Here is a 20,518-nt window from a genome sequence, read left to right on the forward strand (position 1 = left end):
CTCTAACGTGGCTGTCTAACAGGGATATTCTAAGAGCTGTAAGGCCGCATTCAGGTCATGTTGCCAGAACGGACAAAATGTCTTGTTACTGCGACTTGTGAGCGTTCATGCAGTCTGTAGATGTCACAGATCTAATTTAAACATTTGTCTTGACCTTAGTAGTCTATAGAAATAACTACTGGTTTGGAATTACATCAAACGTGTAGTATTGTTACAGTTTTAGCCTTTTATCAGCCAATTTGTAACCAATTAGTAGCTCTTTTGGGACACTGTGTTGAACCTGAGTGTTTGCAACTTGACATGTGAGTACACCCGCTTTTGCAGGACAGCCATTGAACACGTCACCTCTTGCTGGCACCTGGGAGTCTGTGTCGGCTCTATTACATCTGGAAGGAGTCATCTTGAACTGCGTCAGCAGTGAATCAGCAGAGAATACAGTTTCTGCACACTTGAAACAAAAGGAGAGGAAAAAAAAGAAAAAGTTCTTCTGTTTTGCTGAAGTGTCCAATGAAGCAGTCCATACAGGTGGTCAGTTTCATTCAGCTAAAGATTTCCAATTTCGTGGAGATAGAATTTTGGTTACATTTCGTGGATTATAATCACAGTGTTTCAGACGACGGATTAAGAAATACGTTCCCAGCCTTTTGAAGCCTAATATTTCCTTTAAAGACGTACCTTTAAAAGCAGTACAACATTAGATATTGTGCTCGCTATTGCTTTTCAAAATGTATCATTTCTAAAAGTGAAAGAGAAATGACTGAAATATAGTCTGTTTTCATATGCTGCCTAACCAGGTGGTTTTGTTTCAAAGATACTGTAATGAGGAGCTGTCTGCGCCCAACATTGTGTGGCAGTAGTAAACCAGCCTTATAGTGACATCACTCTGAGGCCAATTTGTCTGCTTTCAGTGTGTAGTTTTAGATTTTAGCACTCTGAAATGAACATTATTGAAACAGTAAGGATAGACCGAAGCCATCTTTTTTTTTTTTTTTTTTAGATATACTGTATTGTACATCCAAAGGGAAAGCTTGAGAATGGGATATAATCTTGTCTTCAAACAAATACTACATTTAAAGCAAAGAAGCAGCCCTAGTTCAAGTGTTATTTTTTTTCGTTTTTTTTATCTGCTTCAGTTGTGTTTGGACCTGGTAAAAACAGACAGGATTATTGGACACAGAGCCGTAGATGTGAGGTGAGGCTTAGTGAGTGACTATGGCTTTGAACACTAGCATAAGGACAGTCACATGCTATCTCCAGTCAGGGGTATATTGGCACAGGCTTGTTGATGTGAATATTTGGATGACTTCAGCACGTACACACACACACAGACACTGATACAGGCACATATGCGTGCACACAGTCATGGGGTGCAAAGCAAACATTTTTACATCTCTTACTAGTTTGCAACCACAAATAGAATGAAGGACACATTTCATTCTTACAAAAACAAACGAGGTGTTTAACGTAATTAGGTGTGTGTTGTGGTGCATTGGTGATGCTATTTCGAGCCCACAACAGCTATCAAGCACATGGGCAGTGCACAAACATACGACACGCAGACAGTGGATATTTTCACACAAGCATGCACACACATCCCAGCACACAGGCTCTCAGCATCCGTGCCCTGACCATAGGGAGTTTGTGCTGAGCTGGTTGGGACGTCAGGATGAATCAATGTGAGGACAGCTGACTGGACATGCCTATTCATCTGCTAAAGAAAAGAGAGTCGAAAAAAGGGGGCGAGGGATTCTAAAAGAAATGAGTCGAGCCCTGGAGCAACATGTTTGGCTATCTGCATTACTTCACTGATCCTCCAAAGAACATTGAGTATTTATGGGATGAAAGCACAGGAAGTGGAAAAGATAGTTGAGTGCATGGATGTGGGGGTAAAGAAAACTTGAGGTCTATAATGGATTTTGATTGTATATTTAAGCACATAGGCTGCTGTTACAAAGGCATAAGCTCATACTGTAGGGGTGGCTAACTCCATACTGTTTATACCCATCTGTTGCCTTCAGCTCTCTGACTCTATCCCCATTGTGTTAACTCATTACATTCGCCTTAACCTTAACCCCTTAATTGCCACCCTCCAGTTTCTCCTGCATATCCTCCCCCTCTCAGAGACAGTGTGCCACATTGCCGTGAACTAATCTGCTAGCGTCTGCCTACAAAACACCTGCCACATCCAGAAAGACCCCCTTAACTCCTCCATATTTGGGATACAACACCCATTCCAGCGTGAGCAAATCAGCCAGCGCACATGACCGCAAGCAGGCGGGCACGCATGCAGACAGATGCGTCTATGGATGCAGATACAGATAATTAGACAGACAGACTCATGCTCTGAAAATCATCCAAGGCAGACTCTTTTTCTAGCTTTTATGCGTATGGGCACCTAGTTTCTCCTTAGATTCAGGGACGGACGACACAAACAAGAGTCGTCTTTTGTCCTGCCTCTTTGCCCAGAAATGTATTCGAAGACAGTGACGTGCAGGCCCAGGCCTCTTTGGTTTAACAATAACTCTCTCGACCCCCTAATGAGGGCTAGAGGGCCAGACATGAGGCGATGTGACAGTTCTGGTGCGGCCAACACAATAGCAGGTTTTTCTTTTGACTGCCTGGCTGGCCATATACCACAGACTACCTTATTTTGCTACAACAGTCCGATAAATGGTTGGGTTTGCCTGAGCAACTTGTTTAATTAACATGTGCTATTTTCCATGTGGAACACAATCATTTGCTGTTGTGTTTCTGGATTATTATTCTAAGGTTTTAATGGAAGTGTCAGAGCTAAGAAGGCCTTTTATTTTAAAGGAATCTCTCGAGCAGCTATCATTTATGAAGGTTCCCTTCTGTCTAAATGTTGAGTTTCCTTACATGTAAGAAATAATTAAGACCAAAATGTTAAGGTTAGCACACTTTGACATTAGCAAGTAACTGCTCTCTGCCTTTATTTAAAAGATAAAGTTTATGTATGTACCCTTTTTCTACCTTTACCAACTATCCTTTATTAGCACTTAGCCCAGGATCAGAGCTCTGTATGTGCCAGTTAGTGAGTTTCTGAAATGAAGTTTGTTGATAATGGATTATTGATTGTGAATTAGAGTGGATGGCCCCTAAGGGTTCATCCTGGTCAGCCAGGAATGAATACATCTCTTCATGCTTCACCTCACACACTCAATTTAGGCATAGGCAACCAAAGGACTGACAGACACATGCATGCTGAGACACTGACCCGCAGTCTAATATGTACAGACAGGCATCGTTCATCCACTGTGGGACGAAGGTTATTGTGAAATCTGTGTGAGGCAGGCTGCCTCAGCGGGTCCTCTCTCTCACACAGGGATTGTTGCCTTTTTGAAACTCATTTTCAGTCAAACTAACTTATATGAGATCAACATCAGTTGTCAGTTTCTGTGTTTCTGTGCCGAGTGACACATCTGTTTTGCTAAAATGTTTAACACTGAATCTATTGTGAAACATCTGAGACCAATTCCATATTCAGAATGAAGCTTTACTGGTTGAGTTGTCGTTGTATTTAGAGCAGATGATAGCCTCTGGTGGGGAGAAAGGCTCAGAAATTGAACATACTTTAGATATTAAAAGTAATCCATGTATCAAAAGCTGTGGGTTTGAGTATTTAATGACATTCAACACAAAGTAAAAAGTCATATCTGCAGAGACATTTTGGAATATAATGTTGAGAGGCTTAAATGTTTCTGTCCAAAGCTGCTTACACACATGTTGATATGATTAAAACCTGATCAAGACATAACCGTCACAAGCTATTTAGACCTGACCTAAAAGGAAAAAAAAGGAAGTAAGTTTGTGAGTTTTTACAACAAATGCAGTCATTACACAGCTAATTTGTATCTTTTCTTCTATTTGCAGGTGTCTTTTTGAAAGCCACATGCAACTTCTTGAATAAGTACTCACTTCAACGATCAGGATGGACACTAAAGCTCTGACTGTTGGAAGTTCTTGATGCCTGCTCTGAGAACTCAGTAACCTTTGAAACACAAATTTGCAAAGATAGAAGAATTACTGAACAACTCAGATTTTTGACGTGCCACCGCATCAGCAAAGTAATGGAGACTGAAGAAAGGGAGGATGCATCACAAAAAAACCATACAGCTGGTATAAAAGTGGAGACAGAGGAAGATCTGGCGTCGTGCCACACCTGTGGGGTGTGTGGTCGTAGCTTTCCTCTGCTCAGCTCTCTGTCTCAGCACATGAGAAGGCACACCCGGGAGAAGCCGTACAAGTGTCCCTACTGTGAGCACAGGACGGCTCAGAAGGGCAGTCTGAAGGCTCACATTCGAAGCCATAAACTGGGCCTATTCAGCCAAAACCTCAGTGACAAGGAGGCAGAGGGAAATCAAGGGCAGAGGAGTGATGCCGACGCACGGAGCCCTCCTAAAATTATCCCCACACCTGACAAAGCTCATAATGTCAACGGAAAGGTGAAAAAAGGAACAAAGAAAAAAGTTAAGAGTAAAGATGCCGCCGAGGCTGACGACGGGGCTGATGCTGGGCCTTTTTCTTGCACCATTTGTGGGCAAGTTTTCCCTCAGGTATTACTCCTTAAATCCCATATGAAAAGACACCGGGGCTCCCAGGATCACGGATGCCGCATCTGTGGACGACGCTTCCGCCAAGCATGGTTCCTCCAAAGCCATATGCGCATTCACCGGGTCAAAGCGCAGCTGCGAGGCAGCAAAAGCAACGAACCGCCTGCCACCATCAACGGGGTTCCTCAAGACCTAACATCACTGACAAATGAAGAGTGCCTCTATGAGCTCTGTGCAGGATGTGGTAACTTCTTCTATGACCGCAAGACTTTGCGGATCCATGAAAAGCTACATAAACTCAACCATGGCCTTGCTCAGAGTGCACCACGTGAGGATGTTGAGGCCTCTGAGTTGCATGTCGAAAAGAGGCGTTTTTTGGAAAGCCTGAACCTCACATGTGCTGAACCTAAGGAAACCCCTGAGGAAAATAATCTGGGAAGGCGAATTTCAGAGCTTGACCCAGTCTGTAGTTACCAAGCATGGCAGTTAGCCACAAGAGGACGACTAGTTGAGGCCACAGAAAAATGTCTGGGATGGGAGGAGAGACTGGCCGATGCAGAGGTGGCATATGACACAGAGAAGGGAGAGTACGTCCCACTGAAACAGGAGAAAAAGAGGAAGCAGATTGACACCTCAACCACCAGCATCAAGAAGAAGAAGGGTGATACAGGCCTTGATCACACATCAAACACCTTGGCTCACGCTAAAGTTGGAGACAAAAAGATTTTTCAGAGGGACCGCGTTCTGTTAAACGGATTGGGTCATGCGTTTTATGAGGCTCTACAGACAAAGAAGGTCAAAGATGTTCAGCTCTCATCTAAGCAGAACAAGGGCAACAGGAGCCAAGAGCAGGAAGGTGAGCTAACAAACACAACACTACACTATTATAGCTATGTCACTGCTTGGACCACAGTTCATTTCCTTTAGTATGAGATGAAATGACCAGATCCAGTTTGTTCTGAGGACTGTCGCTTTTTTGTTGGTGATTTCAACATTTATTTACATTCACATTTAAGTTCTGTTTGTGGATGTGCCGGTGTCTGCTGTCACTGTTTAACTATAGTCAATTTGGAAATCCTAAACTCATACTGCAGCCTACTGTGGAAAAGGGAGACCTCTAGTGAATTTCTAACTGAATTACAACCACTGTAACTGCACTTGTACACTCAAAAATATTCTTAAAATGCTCAACTGCCAGGGTTTCCTCATCCAAAATCTTTAAGAGATATACTGAGTGTCGTTCCTAAATATTCAAAGTAACTTAAGGAATATTTGGTTGTGATTGGCATGGCACTTTTAAAATAATTCTCACTCTGCTTTCTGCTCTTACCCTGCAGACAAAAAATCCTACTTCTGCGAGCACTGTGATTTCCACACTCTCGATTCCTCACTACTCAGGTCACACCTGCACACTCAGCACCTGGGTCCTCATAGCAAACAGAGCACCAATGTGGACAACGTTAGCAAAAGTAGTTCCAAAGCCTCGAGATACATGGACTACCTCAGAAGTAGGAGTTTGCTACTCAGTCAGCCATACTGGAATCCCTACACATATTCTCCTGGTCAGGAGGCCAAAATAAAGAAAGAAAAATCCAATGAGACAGAGGTTAAGGGGGAGGGACATGCTACTACTGATGCTGGCAGTCTCCTCAATCTTTCATCACTACCTATAACTGATGGAAATGGTATTGTTAAATATCCAGTGAAAACAGAGGGTCTGGTGAGACATCAGTGCCCGTACTGTTCCCACACTACCAACTACCCAGAAGTACTGTGGATCCACCAACGTGTTGCACACAGGGTGGATGGCAACAGCTCCCTGGCACCCAAGTGGGCACCCTGCATGAACAGCCTCAAGAGCTCCAAGGCAGGTGCTTCTCAGTGGAGACGCACGGGACCACCGCCTTTCCTCGAAGGCAAGGACTGCCCAGCTTTACCTGCCCCACGAACACAGCGAACACAGCCTCCAGGTTTAACAGGCCACAGCAGCGGCAAGCAAACGGCCCCCAAGACCCAATCGGGCGTCCCAAAATCCAAGAATCAGTCGAAGGAGTCGCGCTCTTCAGATAAGACTACGCTCAGTGGGAAGGTTGGCCCTCAACCTCAAAGGAAGTCTGGTGAACATAAACGAGCAGTAGAGGGTGGAAGTAAAAGCTCCAGTGCCCAAAGTACTTCAAACAATTCTGTGCACAACAAGAGTCTCCCGAGCTTCCAGCCAACACGCAGCCCCAAACACAGAAGTAACAGAGCTGCGGTGGAGGGAAACTTCCCACAGGAGGGTTTGGGTTTTATGCTGGCAAGAAACTCAGGTGGGACTTCCACCGACACAGCTTCAGACAGAGTCCACTCCCGCAGGCAGTTATGTGACTTCTCCTCAAGTCCGAAGGGACCTGATCTCTGGGCTGCCATGAACATGTGGGGGCTCCATGGTGGCAAAGCGTATTTAGATCCACTCCTTTTTGCTCAGGGAAAGAGTGAATCAACAGGAGAAATGCCAGTGGACATTGACATTTTGAGTCTCTTGAAGAACTACAGTCCCCATGATCTGGCAGCTCTCTATCAGCACTGGGGGTTTGTTGATCCCAGACTTGATCGTCAAGGTAAGGAGGAGGCTTTATTTTCAATGGTCAGATATAAATCTGAAATTCATTTTAGAATACACAAAACACAGATTCCTGTCTTTGTACACGCTTTATCCAAATAACTGTTACTGTCTGATGTTCCTCAGTGGAAGGGACACATCTGATAACCATTAATGACGCCTACAATTTTCAAAATGGGATGTTTGGTCCAATGTTTTTTCACAATTCTTTTTTTTTTTTTTTCAGCAACATTGCAGTTAAATGGAAACTTTGGAAATGAAGTCCATTCCTCCTCTGAACCTTCCAAACAAGTATGTTTTGTTACAGCATCTACTGACACTTGGACTTAATCCAAACTCTTTTTGTTGAATCTGAAATTCTGTTACTGTTACTATGTGACATATTCAAGTTTCATTGAGCACCAACAAGCTTGCACGCAAACATTACAATGAAGATGGTGAAATGGTGCATTGAGGGGCCAAAGCCTGAACTAATCATAGTCACAGAGTGACAGCACAGAGAGTTAAAAATGCCTATCAGCTCTTGTTGGGGCAGGACTTTTCGAATGTTCATAGCAGCTTCTGGTCTAATTATATGAAACTCAAGTCAGTTGAATGCAAAGCAGCATAGAAATCCCTCCTTCCCTCATAAGTGTCTATACCTACCGTGCGTGCCTGCTCTCCTGTCTGTAGCTCATCTGTGTCCGAGTACACTCTGTCATTTCTGTGCACGCGCACATCTGCGTACGCTCTTTTGTCTGCTTGCATTGCTGTCAGCACTCAAAACCTGGCTGTCTCCTCCTCGTTGAGTAAGAGAAGCTGACAGGGACGAGGCAAACAAATAATAAAAAGACATCTCTGACCCCCCTCAGGGTAAAACTCGCCAAGCATCTCCATATGGTGTGTCATCAGCAGCCCGTCAGACTGGCCTGATCCTACCTACAACTGTTCTTGCTTTCTCCTCTTCCCCCTTAAAGTAACATTTGGGCAACTTTACAAAAAATTAAGAGAAAAAAAAGTGCATTTTTTGCAATAGGGAAGGCAAGTTTATTTGTAGAGCACAATTCGTACACAAGGCAATTCAAAGTGCTTTACAACAACATAAAATCACAAGAAGGCAAATAAAACCATTCCAAAAAAAACCATAAAAGATAATCATTAATTAATTAAATTAAAAGCGAAGAGTGCAGATAAAATACTTTCAGGTGTCATATGCACAGCTGAATAAAACTGTTTTCAACCTGGATTTAAACATTGTCAGAGTTGAGGCCTGTCTCACATCTTCTGGAAGACTGTTCCAGATGTTAGGAGCATAAAACTGAAACGCAGCCTCACCTTGTTTAGTCCTGACTCTGGGCACCAGCAGGAGACCCCTCCCTGAGCTTCTCAGAGCCCGAGTTGGTTCATATGGCTCTAACATGTCAGAGATGTACTTTGGCGCTTGACCATGAAGAGACTTGTACACAAGCAGAGCGGTTTTAAAGTCTATTCTCTGAGCGACAGGAAGCCAGTGCAGAGACCTGAGCACTGGACTAATATGGTCGTATTTCCTGGTTCTAGTCAGGACTCGAGTAGCAGCGTTCTGGATGTACTGCAGCTGTCTTACAGCCCGTTTAGAGAGCCCAGTGAGCAGGCCGTTACAGTAGTCTAACCTGCTGGAGACAAACACATGGATCAGTCTTTCTAAGTCTGGTTTAGACACTATTCCTTTGATTCTGGCAATGTTTTTTAGGTGGTAAAAAGCTGCTAATGTTACAGATTTAATGTGGCTGTTAAAGTTCAGGTCTGAGTCCAATATTACCCCGAGACTTCTAACTTGATAGTTAGGTTTTAGAGAGAGAGTCTCAAGGTGAATGATAACACTTTCTCTTTGTTTCTGTGGGCCACAGACAATGATTTCAGTTTTGTCTGAGTTTGTGAGAGAAGAATCATAAATCAGATAAAACTTACATGGATAACTACATGGGTGAACAGGTCCTATTTAAGATGATTTCCTAGATAAAAATTAGTCCACAGATGGAATGGTACACAGACGTGCTGTCATATCTAACCTGTGTGTCGCACGCTTGTCTCCTGCAGATGAACAGCCGCTCCTCCTCAGCCTCAGGGTCTCTCCATAAAGGAACGTGAAGAAACATTGTGTTCCTGTTGGTCCCAGCTTGCACAATCCTACCTGCTGAACAAAGACGCCCGCTGTCTTTGAAGGAATCAGCCATGACTCCTAAAAGGACAAAGGCACCGGATAATGCACAATATATGGAAAGCAATGTCGTGGACTCTTATTTTGTAACATGTATGTTTAATTTGAAGTGTTTTGCATGCTTTTTTTTTGTTAGTGAAGAATGTAGATATGTTAGCTAACAAAACACAGATGTGTTTAGAAAATGTTCAGTGGAAATGAGGCAGACTTCCTGGACGAAATGAAAGGCGGAGTGCCACAGCCCAGATGGAAACGAATGGGGCGCCACAGTCAGACAAATGGCTAAAATGGATGAATCAAAAACACACAAAATACCGAATCTGGAAGTCCACGATGCCGCTTAAACTTTCGCAAACACAAGCCATGATGCAAACGTGTGTCGTTACCAGCCGTATGTCAACGTTCTGTTTAGTTTGTCATCTTTCTTGTAAATGATCTTTTCTTCAAAATGACTTTTACTTTTGTTTTTGATTGAGTCTGCGACTGTTAACGCTTTCGCCATTGCAGGTAAAAGTAGTGTCACTTGAGCCCATAAATCAGTTCAAATCAGTTGTTATCCATCATCGTAATACTGTTAGCATGAAAGTCTCGTCTGGTACTGCATATTCAGGGGAGAAAAGAACTAAGCACGGTCACAGTTACTGTATTTTTAGTTGCATTAAAAGCTTCTTTCACAGTTTTTACCTCCAGCACTTTTAACTCCCTGTTCCACACATTTAAAGGGAACAAAAAATTGCTTATCATCCTCTAACTACACTTAACTTTTTGAAGATTCTGCATCCCCAAATTACAGACTGGCCTTAACTCAGCTGAGAGGATTATTCAATTTATTGCACACCTTTTACACGTTGATGCCCACACACACAGCCTTTCGCGAGATAGCCGTCGTCACGCCAAAACTAATCTGACACTATGTTTTCAAGAACTGCTTTTAATGCAAACGTGTCATCAGGGATCCAATCAGCTTCCAACTGTGCTCCACTTTGATTTGCAGAGCCAAGACGTTTAACATTACGTTTAACACCTGAGGTAGAATATGAATATGTGGCTATATCCTAAACTTAGTGCACACACTGGACGGGGAAATAAATCGAAATTGGTGCACATCATTGTAGCCGTTCTATTTTTAGAAGTAAAAACTGTAGCATTAATTTCGATCGATGAATTACCAGTCGAGCTACTGAGAAGTGTTTGTTTAAGGTTTTTTGATATTTCACCTCATTCTTCACTTGTTTTAAATGTGTTTTCTGTTTGCAGATTTGTTTAGTATGTTTACATTTTAGTTCTACTTATTCGGTGTATTCTTCTCCCAATAGAGAAATAGCATATGCATTTGACAAAAAGCCATCAACCTGTGATTCTTGGGAGATCCAGAGAATAGATAATTTATTACTGGAGTATTGACTTTGATCTGAGATATTTCTAGATTTTTTTCCTTTTTTTTGGTAAATATTGTAAATGATAGTTTTATTTAACGGTCCTTTTTTTTTGTTGTTTTCTAAGAGGGAAATGTCAGCACTCACTAGTAAGAGAAGATGTTCATTAATGAGTCGCACACTCGGGGGTCACGCTGCAGAGTCCGTGGGGAGTGATCAGCGAAGTTTGGCACCATACAGCGACGCAGTGATTTTTATGCAAACCAGAACATTTTATGGAAACTTCAAGCTGAAAGTGGAACTCTCACTGGTGTCAAGTTTGTGACGATGATGTGAGGATTTCTATTTTCACCATGTCCACACTTTGACTGTAAAATGATTCAAATAAAGTTGGTTAATGTTGATTGACATGATAATGGTCATTAATACATCACACACAACATGTGCTCCTCATCCACAGTTCCTCTGAGTCACCTATGGAGATTTAAGAATAGAAGTACGAGTGCATCACATCTCATCCAACTCTAAACAGTCCCCTGATGTCCCACATGTAAACACTGACCATTTGAAGACCAACCTTGACCGTTTCGCTCTATATGTGACTCCTCCACAAATAGGCAGCAAATTGTATCCTTCAGGAGTGATTAAATTTATCAGCAAAAACAAAGGTCAATCCAAAATGTTACTGAACCACAAAGGCACATTGAGCTGTTTTCTTTCTCAGGTGGACATATGTGTACTGTACATATGAATATAAGTTTGCAGAATTAACAGGGAAGTACTACTGTGCACACTTAGGAAGAGAAAAAGGAAAAAAATAAATAAATATCCCAACAAAAAAGTAACTAAATGACATTTGACAACATTTTTTGCCTTTGGTATAATTTGATGGTCCCCATCTTTTCTGTAAAAGCCCTGAGCCTTCCAGAGTCTTGGTCTGGTGTTACAGAAGGCCAAGTCAGCCTCCTAAAAGGTGAAAAGTGTTCCTTCAGTGTAAATCTTACACATGTGAAGAACCGACAAGATCCCAATGGGATTTAAGTCAGGTTAGTAAGGGGTCAGATCATTTTTCAGCCATCTTTGAGGCCAAAGTGATATTTGGATGCTTATCCAGCAATGAGCATAGTTCTGCATAGATATGTTGGCCCTCCCGAGGGAAGCGCCTTCCAGAAACTGGCAGTAGCTGTGAGAGTAGATGTTCAGCCCATCTAAAAGGAAGTGGTCCTCATGTGGATGTGACACACACAGCACGTTGACCAGGACAGCTGAGCGGCCTCTTCTGGTCGCCAGTGAGCGTGGACTCGGGTGAAGGTGTAACAGCGGCTGTCCAGAGATGGGGACTCGAGTCGCACTTAAGTTGCACAAACAAAGACTCGAGACTTGACTTGGACTCGAGCAAGCACGGGTTTGGGACTCGTAAAAAGTCTTCATTTCATGAAATTATTATTATTATTAAATGACTTGTGAACATGTCTGTGGCTGTCCCACAATCCTAAACACAGCTGAACAGTTTCAGATCAGGTTGGGAAGTCTGAGGGACCGAGTTCAAGTCTTTACCAGGGTCCATTTTGAAGGCCAAGCTTCAAGAAAGGCCAAACTGCTGTCGGGAAGAACATGTCTGGCTGTTAGAGCTCAGCGTTAGAAGGCGGATGGACTGAGTTCAATCCTTTTCTAGTTCCACTCAAGTAGATCTTCAAATTTTGAAACCAACAACTCAAATGAAGAGAAAAGCTTCTGGATGGACAAAACAGCAGAGCGGAAGAATATCTCAGAGCCTCCAAAGTTGTGGGCTTCGATCCCCCTCTCTAACACCACCTCAATGTTTTATCACTCTGAGCTATCTGCCCATCACTTTAACATTCTCACACAAACCGTACTTTCATTGATCTCCAACCGTGAAAGAAATGATGATTGAATACTGCCTGAACATAAATCTATCACTTATAAAATTAAATACAACAATAGAAAACTATTTCACAAAATGAAATGAATCCCTTTCATAAGCACACATACTTAACAACAACATATGTGATAAGCTAACAAAGCTTCTTTTAGCTTATTGAAAACACAAGATGCAGAAAACTAACAATCTGCAAGACTTTATGGACTTAAACAAAATTAAGATCCTAGCTTATTGGCAACCCCTCTTCAGATACCATATCCTTCACTGACATTCCACAGCAGAGTGTCACAGCAGCATAATGAAGTGTCAGAAGCGCAGACAAACTATCAAACCTTAACATTTCGAACAAGGAAAGCAAAAACATTAATATATTTAAACACATAACACGTAACTATGAGTTACGCTGTGCACGTCCCCAGCTCGGTCTGTTACTGTTGATGAGAAAGCAATGTGTGCTAGCATCTGCTGCTAACTTACAGCTACACTGTTTCTCTCTGGAAACCATTCAGTCTTATTTACACAGCACCAAATGTCATCTCAACACACATAAATAATATACTTCAATTCATTGAAATCATTCACACCTCTAATTCAAAAACTATTTCCTAACTAAGGAAACCACCAAATTGCACAGAAGCTTCTCTTCAGTCCATCCTCCATCCTGAGCGCAGGGCAGCTGGGGGCCGAGAGGACAGGACAGGGGGCACCAGGCCAGAAAAAGAGGAACTATATCCAACTATGACATCTTTAAGACATGATGGAGCTCGGTCATTAAGCGCTTTATATGCAAGGACAACAATCTTAAATTCTATTCTGAATTTAACAGGGAACCAATGAAAAAAAGCTAAAACTGGAGAAATCTCAGCCCAGTAATAAACAATCAATAAATGGATGGATGGATGGTCCAGAGTGTGGGTGGAAAATATCACCTCCAGCAGCTAACGTGATGAAATGAAAACTGACGGCTTGGTGAATAATGAGGTGGAAGCAGAGGAAGGTGAGGACCAACTCAAGGCCACTTTGGTGGTGGAAGTCTACATTTTTAGACAGGGACTGAATCTCTAAGGTTTGTTATGGTGTTTAGGCACATTTATTTCATTGTAAAAAGAAAGTACACTTCCCTAAAATCATATTATAGCAACAAGATGAATTCTTTTCTCATGTTTTCTTTAGATTTAAAGTGTGTAGACCATGGATAAGAACAAACAACAGTTGTTGTAGGAAAGCACTGTTGGTCCGTTTCTGTGTTTTGTTACATTTTTCAAAGCTAAGATTATGAGCTGTTTACATTTAACTGGTGTTTAAAATGTTTTTTTGTTTAAATGGCTGTTACAGATGCTGTGTACAGTGATGCCCACTGCTCCTTGTTTCCTAAACTAAAAGGTGCAACTTACCTCTTACGCAGATCAGACAGATGGGGCCAAAAGAGGGAACTAGGACTGGCCAGCACCCTTCCCTGCGGTTTTTCCAGGGACAACTTTGTCCTTTTTAAATGGGGATGCAGAAGTTGTGGTCATTTGTGTGTGGTCACCCAAATGGTTTCCACTGTCTCTGTTTAAAGCCTGTTTGAACTTCTCATTGGGCACCTTAACCCTGAGGAACAGAAGGATAAGGCCGAGTCAGCTAAGGAGAGGAATTGGGATTTGGAATAAATAAAGTCTCTCAGAATCGGATGCCTTTTGTGTCCTGTATGAATGTAAACAATGTACATCCTTCTGTTACTGGGCTTATTCTGCTTATGCTGCTTATGCTGCTCGAGTCCTGACTAGAACCAGGAAATACAACCATATTAGTCCAGTGCTCAGGTCTCTGCACTGGCTTCCTGTCGCTCAGAGAATAGACTTTAAAACCGCTCTGCTTGTGTACAAGTCTCTTCGTAGTCAAGCGCCAAAGTACATCTCTGACATGTTAGAGCAACCACCTCGGGCTCTGAGAAGCTCAGGGAAGGGTCTCCTGCTGGTGCCCAGAGTCAGGACGAAACAAGGTGAGGCTGCGTTTCAGTTTTATGCCCCTAACATCTGGAACAGTCTTCCAGAAGATGTGAGACAGGCCTCAACTCTGACAATGTTTAAATCCAGACTGAAAACAGTTCTATTTAACTGTGCATATGACACCTGAAAGTATTTTATCTGCACTCTTCACTTTTAAATGAATGAATGAATGATTTTTTTTAATGATTTTATTGCCTTCTTGTGATTTTATGTAGCTGTAAAGCACTTTGAATTGCCTTGTGTAAGAATTGTGCTCTACAAATAAACTTGCCTTGCCTTGCCTTATTCACATCTTATACAGAAACAATGCCACGTTTTAACTACTTTTCCCTGTTTGTTTTTTCCCCCTTGTTATCTTCAGTTTAGTGACGCCACCTTCATGACAGACAGATGTGCTGCTGCTGGGGTGGCTGAGTGCGCCTCAACATCACGTTTCTCTCCGAGACCCAACAATAACTGCTTAGATGTTGTCCATGAACTGAACTGTCAGATTAAAAAAATGTGTTCGGAGAAGGCGAACTGTCCTTATGGATCTGAGTGTCTTTATCTGGAGTGTGGGACATGAGCTGAGGCAGGAAAAGGACGACTAGATTCAAGATTCAAGTCTTCTACATGAAGACTCCAAGTAATAAACAAAACAACCAACATCAAATATGTGAACTGGGAATATCTTACATACAAAAAATAGTAAATTTCTTAAGAAAAGTACGTTATTATATACGTAAATATATGATTAAAAAAAGCGCTTACAATTATTTGGGAGGCTTTTATTTTTATGTCCTCACCGGAAGTGATATCTAATTGCGTATCTGCTATCTTGACAACTTCTTTGCATCTATCTCTATACCTCCCTCTAGTGGCCACTAGCTATAACTACATCCTGAACGTGAGTAAGAACATTGAAATGTAGGAAATCTTTATCAAATTAGGTTTTAGGAAGACAGACAGCAGTCATATTAATATTAATATTTTAACAAAACTGTCATATTTAGTTAAGATTATGTATCCTGGAGTTTTACCACAGCTTACACTTCTTATCATTACTCAGTAAAGATAGATCGATAGATAGATAGATCAAAGCACGGGCTTTCTATCAGAGACGGAACAGAGCCTACTACAATTAAAAGATGTAAGGACCAGTTTCAAACCTGCACAGTAACTGGTAAACACCTTTAAGGATGAAACGTCTCGTAAAGATTGTTGTGCTTTGTCAGTTTGAATGTTTTACTGAAAGCATTGTTCTCCCGTTGTGTCTGAAATGGAGGGAAATCTGTTACAAAGTCATTTTGTTAATATGAAGGCAACCAGCTACAGTCTACAGATGCAGTCTTTATACTGTGAGCAGGGAGTTTCTGCCCTCTGGTGGCCACAAATGGTACATGCAGAAAAGGTGACGCTAGAGATATTACAAATGACTGACACTTCCGGTAGTACATTTCAAAATAAAATTATATTAACAGACGTAATATAAAGCTATTTGATCTGATAACAGCGTAGACCTGTTTTATTTACGAGTGACCGAATGTAAATAAATACTGCTTAGAAGTTGTCCATGATCTGAACTGTCAGATCAAAAAATGTCTTCCGAGAAGGCGAGCTGTCCTTCCGGATCTGAGTGTCTGATGGATTTAAGAAGATTAGTTATAACTAATCAGCAGCTGCTGAGCTTTCATATGAATCAGTTCCCGTTAGTTTTTGTACATTTGGTCTGCAGACCTGCCTGTGCTCATATTAACTCTACTAATGTTGTTTCTGTTTTGTTCTCTGATGTTTGCAACAAATAAGTGTCATTAAACTGAAGTTCAATGGCAGACACAGACACAGGATTTAAGAAAGAGTTTTTGCTCAGGCACTTGGAGCTGTCAGCTGTCGAAGCTCGTGACTGAAACATTTTCATGCTTAACTCTCAAAGTAAAGAGCATAATTCTCTCAGACCAGATAATTCAGGATGCTAGAAAGAAGCTTGGTGTTGTAGCTGAAGCTGCTCCACTGTGCGCTCACATAGTACAAGCTGTTAGAGATAGGTTTGGGAAGTCTCAGGGACCAAGTTCAAGTCTTTACCAGGTTCCATTTTGAAGGCTAAAACTTAAAAAAAACAAGAGACAAAACCTTTAAGAAATACCAAACTACTGTAAGGAAGAACAGCTCTGTCTGTTGGAGAGCTGCTTGAGAAGCCAGAGGGACTGAGTTCAAGCAGTTTCCAGGTTCCACTCAATTTGTCTCAGTCATCAACTTTCAAATCCAACAAGTCAGAGACTTTATTGGGATACAGAACAGTCCCAACCCAACACAAAGCAGCTGAACAAACCAAAGACAGTTGACAAGCAAAGCTGCTTGACAGGAAACATGTTGGAGGACTAAAAGATAGTGTCTGTAGGCAGTCTCAGGTAAAATGTTCCAAGAAAGCAGCACAAACAAGCAGAGGCATAGCTCAGAGGGTCAATTAAATGCTTTGGGACTCTGAGATCATGTGTTCAGGTCTTGTGAGAGCTGCTTAAAGACTTTAAATGATCACACGACTTTTAAAGTTGCTCAGAAAGAGTAGCTCAGGATGATGGGACACTGCCTACTATTGGAATCATCATGGGTTCAATTCCCCTTAAATGCTCTGTGGACTTCCAGGTTTTATTCTTTAAGGAATCTAATCATCATTTCTTTCAAGGATAGAGTCCAACAATCAAAGTAATGTTTGTGTGAACGTGTTGAAGGGATGGGCAGATAGCTCAGACTGATAAAACAGTGAGGTGGTGACCAGTAGCTGGTCTGCTCCATCAAGAGTCTCTCTCATTTAATCGGACCAAAAATCTTTCCAAAGTCGTGCAAGCTTATTTTTTTCCATGTTGATTATCAAAAAAACATCTCATTGTCAGGTCACAGACACATCTCAGTAGGTTAACAATTTCCAGAATGTTTCACGACAGGCATTTGACAGTTTTTGACTTCTAAGTATTGAATCTCTCTCTTTTATTCTTTGCCCATTTATCTGAGGGACTTGGGCCAACTAATAATCATATACACCTTAATATAATGGACTGATCACTTCAGACCCTCACACTTTATGATTACTCAAATACTTATCATCTGAGGGAGATAAAATCCCTTGAAAATATGAAAGAAACAAAAACAGTATACTTGTTTGCCTAATAATTTTGCACACCTATGATTGAAAAAGCTTTTCTTTCTTTTTTTTTATACAAAACAAGTGTGATTTGATTTGGACATTTTAATGACCGTTTTTGTGGCTATACTTGCTTTTGTGTGACTGGCTGTCATGTTTTTTTTTTTTTTTTGCTGTATTCCCTGACCTACAAGGTGACGATCAGCAAAGGCCTCACCGTTGCTGCGGTTGTACTTCCACCAGCAGGTGGCAGGCAACAACAACGAATGAAGGAGTTAAAATAGCTTTGTTTTTGATTCCACATCTTCTGGTCATTTCACTTGCTGCATTTCTCACTTCATGAGGTACTTTACTGTACTTGTTTTCTAAGCAATAGCCCGTTGAAAGTTTGCCCTGAAACTCAATGTGCAAGCTGTTAATGTTTACAGCTCAGCCCAACAGGGCTAGAGCGGAGGCCTTTTTCTCCATCATGTGGTCGTTTCCTGCCTGATTGTTTCATGGTGACAAAATTATGCACAGTACATTTTTATATTTTGGTACACCCTCAAGTGAAATAAAAAAAAAAATTCACCACATGCAGTTTGAAAAATATATTCATGTGACTGAGCTTGCATTGACTTCACCTGGCTACTTGAACCGGAGAGAGGTTGTACTTGTGGTAACTGATGTGTAGCACATTGCTGAGACATGACCACCAGTACATCTCGTGCATTTGTGTGTCAGAGCACACACTGGTGTGCCTGGATGTCCTTGTCACAGTGTGTTTGTCAGCGAGCCGTGTTATATCTTGGTGCAATGACAGCATCAGTTTTCCTGCCTGTGAGACATCAGAGATCATGTTCGTGGTGCCACCAGCAAGAGGACTGAGAGTCGGTGCTGGCCACGGGGTCTGGGACTAGATAATGTCAGACGACTCGGAGCAGGAGAAACACAGTGGCATATGCTTTCTGACAGGGAAACGCCTGGATGCTGTCGAGCAGATAGGGGAGATGGTTTGGTGGTTGATGGGAGTGACAGCTGTCAGCACCCGCTTAGCATGTGTGTATTTTTGGACTGATGCCCTCATGAAAACCAGTTTCGGCTTCGGAACGGTGGACAGTGTTAGTGTTTCATTTTAGGAAAGAGGTTTTCACTTTAAAACAGGATTATTTAAGGTTCAAATTTGGGTTAAAGGGGTTAAAATGTCAACGTCTTTCTTGATGTACAATCTAACGCCGTCAAAGGTAAAAGCCTATTTTCACCTTTGACATGTTTGCATCTAACTGTACATTTTTATTTGTTTCAAACCCACAGCATTACCAAGTCTCATTTCTATATACAGAGACCCAACTGGGACAGCAATGACAAGATGTCAGGCTAAAATACTGAGCGCCGCCTCAGACAGGTGGACACAAGTGATAAGGAGATTTCCCAGCGGTCACAGCTGGTGATGGTAAATGTTGTTCTTGTATACCCCAATTATTAGAGTATGGCAATAGAGCTGGTGGATCAGAGATGCGATTCTCCCATTTCTAAGTACTGCTTTCTGTAATATCAAATATCAAATACACGATTAGAATTTTCAGTGTAAGTTTTTGTAGGTTTATTACACAAACTGTATATAATTGGTGACAACTTACTACAAACGCAATTGCCCCAAAAGAGAGCTCTCAATTAAAATGACTTCAAAAGTTATATGAAAAAAACTCCTAAAAACCCACTAAACATTCACGTCAAATTAGACCTGTTTTGAGCAGAAAAAAGGCTAAATCAAATTTATTTTCAGCCTGAAAATTAATGACTTTTCCTAAAGTGACCCAGAGCTCAAGGGAGACCTCTGCACTATCACAAGAACTGACTGCTTTCCAATTCGATTTGCCCAAGTTCCTGCCCAAACAGGCACCTGTTGGTCTACAAAAGCCCCTTTCAGACATGCACTGCTCTCCGTTAATCAAACACCAACTGAACACATTGGTGCCATGTCTGAAAGAACATTTTGGTGGCTTTTCGTAACAGTTGTGTCACCTACTAGGCCCGACTTAACGATATAATTGTATCACTTTTAACAAGGCACAAATCTATTGTGAAGCAGTCGCAATAAGAAACAGAAGCACCGAAGCCATATAATCAGCAGTTTGCATTTTTAAACTCCTCTTCCATGCTTTTATTTACAATAATTAACTGTAGAACCCAGAAGTATTTTTTCCTAAGCATCTGAGCCCAATGAGCAAGAGCAAACTGAGCCGCAGCCTCTGCTCTCTGGCCATATATTAATATTTTCAACTGCTCCTATCCACCTCTATTTCATTTATAACAATGCAGCATGCTTATTAGCTTGACATGAATTATTTGTAGCACAATTACTTTAACTCTAAAAGGACTTAAGAGTTTTGTGTGGTGGTGCAGCTTCTCATCAATTTGATAACAAACACACTGTTACAGCAGTGCAATTAAACCCTGATGGCTGAAAAGCTAACTTCTAAACAAGCCTTAACTTGAAGAAAACTGAGGTTTACAGCTGCTCCTTTAAGAATATAAACGTGTTCTGCACTTGCAGTTCACCCATGCAAGAGGTTTCCTACTGCAGATGCTTTCTCACAGGCAACCGTGACTTCACCATGCCAACACCTATGAGGTAGGATATGGTGTAAAAAATATGTTGTCATAATGACAATGCTTTGCTTATATAAGGTTGACTGATGACTGTTTTTGGGTTGATATCGATGGATCCTCAATTTCAACGAGTGGAAAGCAACATGCAGGCCAGAAGACCAGCAGAGAACTGTATGAAGCAGCAAC

General features: G+C 41.6%; 2 protein-coding genes across 2 annotated transcripts in view; one reads left to right on the forward strand and one right to left on the reverse strand.

Annotated features, from left to right (window-relative positions):
• The window catches only part of LOC142367565 (putative 2-ketogluconate reductase), a 379,644-nt gene that overhangs the window by 246,603 nt on the left and 112,523 nt on the right, over positions 1–20,518 (reverse strand). The gene's annotated exons all lie outside the window — the stretch shown is intronic.
• On the forward strand, positions 4,089–9,272 carry LOC142368232 (zinc finger protein 516-like). Its single transcript, XM_075450364.1, has 3 exons — positions 4,089–5,427; positions 5,909–7,171; positions 9,232–9,272. The coding sequence occupies exons 1-3, from the start codon at positions 4,089–4,091 to the stop codon at positions 9,270–9,272; spliced, it is 2,643 nt and encodes an 880-aa protein (XP_075306479.1).

This window comes from Odontesthes bonariensis, chromosome 18 (genome assembly GCF_027942865.1).
Source record: "Odontesthes bonariensis isolate fOdoBon6 chromosome 18, fOdoBon6.hap1, whole genome shotgun sequence".
Taxonomy (NCBI): Eukaryota; Metazoa; Chordata; class Actinopteri; order Atheriniformes; family Atherinopsidae; genus Odontesthes; species Odontesthes bonariensis.

Coding starts and splice junctions, on each gene's coding strand:
- LOC142368232 (XM_075450364.1), top strand. CDS start 4,089: ATGGAGACTGAAGAAAGGGAGGATGCATCACAAAAAAACCATACAGCT. Junction 5,428..5,908: donor CAGGAGCCAAGAGCAGGAAG/GTGAGCTAACAA, acceptor CTTACCCTGCAG/ACAAAAAATCCTACTTCTGC. Junction 7,172..9,231: donor TCCCAGACTTGATCGTCAAG/GTAAGGAGGAGG, acceptor TGTCTCCTGCAG/ATGAACAGCCGCTCCTCCTC.